The sequence below is a fragment of the Rutilus rutilus genome (genome assembly GCF_951802725.1).
Source record: "Rutilus rutilus genome assembly, chromosome: 11".
In the NCBI taxonomy this organism is placed as follows: Eukaryota; Metazoa; Chordata; class Actinopteri; order Cypriniformes; family Leuciscidae; genus Rutilus; species Rutilus rutilus.
The window spans coordinates 13892651-13900280 of NC_140216.1; the positions used below are offsets into that span (position 1 = coordinate 13892651).

The 7630-nt window shown below is 39.9% G+C and overlaps 1 protein-coding gene across 1 annotated transcript; it reads right to left on the bottom strand.

The window, feature by feature from the left end:
• Positions 1 to 477: 477 nt before the first annotated feature.
• LOC311299896 (cyclin-dependent kinase 5 activator 1) lies at positions 478 to 7425 on the bottom strand. The gene is made up of 2 exons (XM_084423828.1): positions 6882 to 7425; positions 478 to 3475 (listed from the first exon to the last, which is right to left on the bottom strand). Exon 2 carries the CDS (start codon positions 3347 to 3349, stop codon positions 2405 to 2407), a length of 945 nt encoding a protein of 314 aa, XP_084279954.1. The 5' UTR covers positions 3350 to 3475; positions 6882 to 7425; the 3' UTR covers positions 478 to 2404.
• Between the last annotated feature and the right edge of the window lie 205 nt (positions 7426 to 7630).

Below are 7630 nucleotides of genomic sequence, written 5' to 3' on the forward strand. Positions count from 1 at the left end.
TAGTGCTCTTTAAGCATAATTCAAAGTGTACTATTTGTATATGTGTACTTGTCATGCACTTAAACATATTTGTAATTATACATTACAGAAGTGTACTTCTTTGAAGCGTGGTAGAAGATTATTAAAACAAATTTATTTAAAATATACTTTAAAGTAAAACGTTTAATTTTGCGTTTAATAGTGTAAGAAAGTGTACACTTGTGGCCTTTTATTCCATTAATATTAAATTATATTATCTGCAAGAACAATAAAAACATATACTTTTTAGATTTTAAGTATTGTGCATTCAATAAAATTAAGCACGCTTCTTTTTCACCAGGGTAAACCATTTTAAAGTGAAACTTTGTATTTTCTTTCAATCCCTCGCAATTAAGCGTGTATTTAAGTACTTGTTAAAAGTTCACTATTCTGTTTTGCCTTGTTTGTTGCATAACATCTGTGCAACGCAGTCAAAATGCAAGATGTGTATTTTTTGTTCGTTTCAGGAAGCGAAATCTCTTCTGATCAGAATGGGATTTTGTTATTGTGACATTTTCAGCTCACTCTGCCTAATTGCTGGCAAGGATCAAGAGCGGATTAACGCTTCGGCGTGTGGGAGAAGTTGCATGCATGTACACATGCGTATCAGTGCGTTTGCGATTACTAGCCTGAAAATGAATGCTTAGTGGTTACAGGTCGTTTTGAGTGAGCATGTGCTCATATATGAGAGCATGTGTGGGCTGAAGTATGCGTTTAGAGTTGACTTTTGCAGGGGAGTTGGAGTATGGCACCCATGACTCTGCCTTAAAACTCTACAATAAGATTAGCGAGTGCTTGCCGTGCCACATGCTGCTGTCCCTGCTCTTCTGTCTGAACGCTGACACCTGAAACCCTGACCCAGAGACGATGACATCTGTTGTATCTGCATGTTTTATCTATTACATGTTTTATTATTTTTGCAAGTAGCTTCAGAGGCAGAGGTGGCTTTGATGGACGATTGACTTAGGAATAATGTGCACTGATGAATCGGGCAAAAATAAGAGCAGGAGTGTATGTTAGGAAAGTAAATAGGGTCAATTTTGATTTCATGTTGACCTTAGAGCATAGAAATCTGATATTTCAAAGAAACTGAAAAACTCTAAAGAGAGAAGATGCAGACACAAGTAAACAACAGTGGCCCGACACTGAGACTTTAGAGAATCCAGGCTTCTTTGTTCATATATTTCTTGCTCTAGAGGGATGGGACTTACTCTTATAGACTCATTAAAACCGGATACAAATTTTCAATGACACTGTACTGCTACGTATGCCAAGACAGAACATATACTAGTGTGTATGGCCTACATGGATTAGCCATTCAACCTATAGAGCTGGCGAGCAAAGAGAGGCATTGAGAACTCTTTCTCTCTCTCTCTCTCTCTCTCTCTCTCTCTCTCTCTGTGTGTGTGTGTGTGTGTGTGACACTAATCTGTTAATCTTGTTAATGCCTTTGCAGTTGGTGCCCTAACGTCCAGCACATGAAATAAAGGAAGGACAACACGATCACCAACAGCTGTTGACTGTTTGCTGCCCATCACACACACACACACACACACACACATACACGTGCACTCCCACTAAAAGTTCCGCTGGTGTATGGTTTCTGTTGCAGTTTATCTCAGACTAGACGTTGAAAAGGTAGAGGAAGCGAAATTTTTAGCAAAGGAATCGTAACTACTTCTGAAAAAGGCTGGTTTTGACAAAAGCATAACTAACAAACGTAATCTGTAGATGGACAATTACTCCCTTCAATTTGATGTTCATCCCTAAATTATTAGTATGTGTATTTTTTTAAAGATAGGGGAGTTGAATGAGAAAAATAAGTTGGGAACAGCCTTTGTGTAAGTAAAGGTGCCAAAAGGGGTTTTTCGTAGTGATGCCATAGAAGAAGTATTTTTGGTTCCTCAAAGAACCTTTCAGGGAACAGTTCTTAAAAGCACCATTGTGTGAAGTGTGAAGAATTTATTAATAATCTAAAGAACCTTTTGTGGAATGGAAAAGCCCCATGGATGTTAAAGGTTCTCCATCAATGCCAACAATGAACCTTCATTGTATGAGTGTATGTTATTTTCATGCTGTCTCCATATATGTTCTTCTCCTGCTGAAAAGACCATTACAGATAGCATGCTTCTTAACTAGCGTAACCACCAAAAGACTGTGCAGTTTACCAGCTAGACCAGCAACCCAACCAACATAAACCAGCCTGGACGCTACAGGTCTAAGCTAGTCTTTTCAGCGGGAATATGTTGCATCCTTTCTGTTTCTTGCAGAATTTTCAGTAAAAGTGAGTCCCACTGTTTTGTGACAAGGCATTTGGGGGGGCAGAATGAAGGTGAGGGATGCTGACGGAGTCACTTTCGCAGAGAAAATCTGTTATGTCCTCTTTTCACCGATCCAGAACTCTAGCGTAGTCCTGCAAAGGGCAACCGCCTTCGCTCTTCAGATCGGCAAAGATCTGCGTGAAGAAATGCGGGTCTGCGTTGATGCGCAGCATCTTGGCACTGGTGACGTCGATAATGGCCAGACAACGGTCCCAGAATGCCTCTTTACCCGCCTCCACCAGGAAGGGCTTGAGCGGGTACGAGATCTCGTTCCCCATGTAGGAGTAGGACAGGTACAGACAGGTTAGTAGAATTGCTTGGAGCTCATGCTCTGAAGACACCACGTCGCCATCCACCACGTCACGGCACAGCATGTACACGAACACCACGTTGGCTGGGGTCACAAAGGCCTGGTCCTGCCAGCCCTGGAGCAAGAGTGAGCGGTCCACAGCCCGCAGCCACAGAATCGGATCTGCGGGGGAAAGGTGCTTGAGCCGATAGCAGCGGCCACACAGAAAATCGCCCAGGCAGCGAAGCAGCTCACTAGTCGAGGCCTGGACGATCACACGCTTGGGTGTGGAAGTGCATGTAGGCGCAACCTTCTTAACAGAAGAAATCTGCTGCGGTTTTACGTAACCCAAGCCCAGGCCTAGACCCGCTGGACCCTCATAGCTGGTGAGATTGGCGCAGGAGAGAGACTTTTTCACATTTTCGTGGTTTAGGTGCAAGACCGGATCCTTTTGGTAGATGTTATTGTTGTTGAGAGGAGCCCCAAAGGCGCCATGACCTCCAGGATAGGCTTTTTTGGATTCACCCCGCTTCTTGGTGGAGGCCACCAGTCGTTTCCAGGTGAGAGCGGGGAGGAAAATGGAATGGCGTTTGAGGTTGCGGTCCTTTTGAGTGTTCAGCGAGCGGCTGCTCAGGCTCGGGTAATGGCTTAGAGAACCGGGCCGGTCGTCATAATAACCAGGTTTTCGAGTACCCGGCGAGAGGGATAGTACGGTACCCATGAGTCCACTGAGGTGGTGAAGCGACCAGCAGTGTGGGTTAATGTGGCTCAAAAATAAAGTGCTTGTGCCTCACTGTTTGAATGCTGGAAGGTCAAGACTGGGCTGGTGAGGAGTTTGGATGAGTTCCTGAGAAGATTACATGCAGAGCATTATAATAAATAAAGGACACTTTTAAATGACAGATACAAATTCATGTAAATAAAGAGAGAACACTATATGCAGTTTTGGGAAACACAATATTCTGTATTTTCAGCTTCGGGAATAAGAATATTTTTACTCTGGTGTCACCATTTCATTTACACCAATGTAATACCAAATTGAGCATTTTAATCAACAGTAAATTTTTTGTTAACCTTCAATCAAATGTCTTGGAGTATCGCAATAATATTGTATTGCGAGTTCAGTATGGTAATATGTATTGAATCGTGACATGAGGGTATCGTTACACCCCCAATAATTATGGTATCAGTTTTGATTCTGAAACTTGATTGGCCACTTTTGGAACGGTTTACATTGACAGAGAAAAGTACACAAACTTAAAGGCCTTTTTTTTTGTCAGAAATGCAAGTTACTTTATATTAATTCAAATCTAGTCAAATAAAATGTATTTGTATAGCACATTTCACAATGCTTGTTATAAAGCAGCTTTACAGAAAATCATGATGCAATGCTTATAATATCTTAACATCTTTATGCCTTATAGTTGCCTTTTGCAGATTAGAGATGGGCGATAATATAGTTTACATTTTGTAAGGATACAAGCAATAAGCAGTAGATATGCTATAGATAATGCATGCCAATAAAGTTAGACATATACACCTACTTTACATAAAGAGCTGTATATAAAAAGCTGAACAATAACATATAGTTTGTTGCAATGAAAATAAATCAGGAAACTGTTTACCACCATGTATAAAATAATGACAAATATTTAAGATTCTCCACTATTTATTTCAGTCACTAATAAAGTCAGTTCTGACCTTGTTAATTGATTTAGCCTATTTTACACCAAACTAAAAATTATGTCATAATTTACTTATCCTCATGTTGTTTCAAACCTTTCTCTTTATCTGTGGAAAAATGAAAAAAGAATATGTAGCCTACTGATGCATTCAAGATAAAAAAATATGCATAAAAACATTGTAAATGTTTCCAAAGAGCGATCCACGCGATGTGTTATATCGGACTCTTCTGAAGCAATGCAATAGTTTTGTGTGACAAAAAGATTGAAATTTGAAACAATCTTGATATTTGTCCTGTGCAGCTCTCCTTGGTGTTCTCATAACAATTTACAACAGAAGTATTATTTGAGTCGTGAATGAATCACATTTAGTCTGTTCTTTTCAATGGATCAGTTGACCAGTTCACAAAACTGATCTGAATGATTCGTTCACAAATCAGACTCAATGACTTAGTCCAGTGGTTTTCAAACTGTGGGTCGCGACCCACTTGTGGGTCACACAGTGAGAAAAGGTGGGTCGCACAAAGGCACTTAGCTGCAGCTAAATTTACGTTACGATGAGTGAAACAAAACCAGTCCGATTAATGACCAAACGACTATGAGTTTTAGCGCCCGCCAAAGTGTTATTTGATCGCTGAGTAATGTAGATGAACTGCTGCGCTTGTGACAGAGTCACAGTGCATGTTTAACTGAAAGAACGAGCAGAGAGAGTAGCCTACTCGGTCGCGCGCGCGCACACTCTCTCTCTTCGGAGCCAGGCGAAAGTGTAAAAAAGACTTCACCGTCTCCAAACTAAGCGCTGTCTTGCTCTCTCTCCCTCGCACATATTAATCAAAATAAATCGACACGGTGGTAAAAGGTCGGAAGAGCAAAGTTTCATGTGGAGCATTCGGAGATTTTTTTTTCTTCCTCAATTACCGCTGGGTGTGAATTGTGCTAAATAAGTTGTTGCCTTATCTTCTCTGAAAAGCGTCCCAGATTCAGCTGACATAAAACAACACTTCAATTAAACGAAAAAAAACTATCCAGTGATGAAATGTTTTCTGTGTTGACACAAATCTTGGATGTCTATGTCCTAACTGCTGGGATAATCACACAACGCGCATGACACGTCCAATTCGCGAACTAATGACTCCTTTGAACGATTCATTTTAATGAATGGACAACTGATCTTTCCAACAGTGAACTCAGGAGACGTCTGGATCAGTAACACTTTACAATAAAGTTCTATTTATTACATAAATTACATAAAAAGTACAGTTTGCTTACTCAAGCTTAAGCTTTAAAATAAATAAAACCCCTTGTTTTTATTTGAAAACCATATGACAACATTTTTCCACACAGTGCTATCAAGAATCGATAAGAGAATCGTTAAAGAATCGGATCGATAATCAGAATCGTCAGTGGCATTATTATTATTGATAAAATCTTATCATTTCCCATCCCTATGTGAAGACGGTAAAATTATAATCAAACATTAAAGAACATACATGTTTTTAAAAGTTTTTTTAAGAGTTAAAAGTTTAAAATATTTTGCTAACATGAAGGCTTGTCACTGTCAGTCTTTTTACATCAGTGCAAAACTAGGGAATGCAGATTAAGACCATCAGCATGCATTGATTAATCCCATTGCATGTAGAAAAAAAAAAGTGCGACCAAATCATGCTGGTGCGACCAACTGATAAAGTTGGTAGCACCAGTGCAAGTGGGTCTTGCGATTGATTATACTTGTCTAGGTGGGTCCTAGAACGAAAAAGTTTGGGAACCCCTGACTTAGTCATCCAGTCGTAGCAGTTACAGCGCACTGGGGGCAGGGGAATATTATCAGTATATAATTACTTAAATTTCGGTATATGTAGCCTATATGAACCAGGTTTGCTCATTTTATTATTAGGCTAGATTATTTTATGTTGTTTTTGTGTCCGCGGTGAAGCTTGAAATCTCGGCAGTCCCCATTCAATTGCATGAAAATAAGAAAGAAAAAGTCAAACGGTTTGGATCAACATGAGAGATAAATTTGTATTAAATTATATAAATCGATCAAATAGCACTTTTTGTAGATATTTGTTAGTTACTTTACTCAGAACACCAACTGTTGAGAGAACAGGCACAATTTGACCCACTTAATTTGGACTATAGATCTGAACCACAACTAAACATGTAAAAGCAAACCCCTAAACAGCACAATTTTCTGTGTTAGGCTATTTCTACACACACCTTTATATTTAACTTGATTTTACATAGATCATGTTCCTATTTTCACATCAGAGTAATTGATTTGTAGAGCTGTATTATATGCTATTTTATTAATGTTGTGAAAATAGCAACATTAAAGTACGGTACCTAGCCTACTTGAACCAAATTGTAGTAATTAGTAAAGTTATTGTCACTGCAATAAAATGGGTAATTTGGTATTAGCTGCCTCTGTCATCAAGAAAGTTTAAATGACAGAACGATTCTCACCCTGAGATCCAATTTTAATCTATTATGGTTTTACATTTACATGAATAGCAATGGTCACTGTAGGCTACTATTTAGGTTATCACTATTAGGTTACAGTGTTTTGCTCACCTGTTCGGAGGACATCAGTGGATCGCATCAGTTCAACCCTGCGTCTTGACTGCGTCCTGCACATCACACGCACGCGCTGAAACGCGCCGCACGCGCTTACTGCATTAATGTTTGCATTAAATCCTTCCGTCGCGCAACTAAACCTGAATCTGACAACATAGTAAACTTAAGCGCATCCAACAGGAGCTGTTCTCTGTGTCCGCTCCAGTTAGAAACAAAGTCGTTCAGGTTCACTGATGCCGTTCCTGGTCAAATATGTCCATTATCCAGAAACGCTGCTTGTTAAGTGTCCTCATTTGAAGTTGCGCGAATTAATTTGAAGAAGAGGATTTTTTACACCATATAACACTTTCACGGCATTCCAGGTTCCATCTCTTATGCACTATGAACAAACAGCTGATGAATCCGAGTAGCCTATGTTTGGGCCAGTAACAGAAAATCCGCCAAAAAGATATCCTATATATGCAAAGGCGCACGCATATAAGTCTTCATAAAAGAGCCTCCAGTCCTGGTATTGACAGCAGGAGTTTGTGCTCTGGTCCTCTTTGCTGCACATCAGGCTCTCTGTTTTCAGCGGAGACTCCTCCTCGAGACATGTGACCTCTTCCTCCTCCGCTAATATCGTCCGATTGACTGACTGACTGACTGGCACACAACAGGTCTGTAGATACTCATGATGAACACACGTAGAGACCAATAGGTATACAGAAATACATCGGCCCCAAAAATATATATATTTTTAACGTGTA

Excerpts from the sequence above, each read along its gene's own strand:
- LOC311299896 (XM_084423828.1), bottom strand. The coding sequence starts at position 3,349 with ATGGGTACCGTACTATCCCTCTCGCCGGGTACTCGAAAACCTGGTTAT.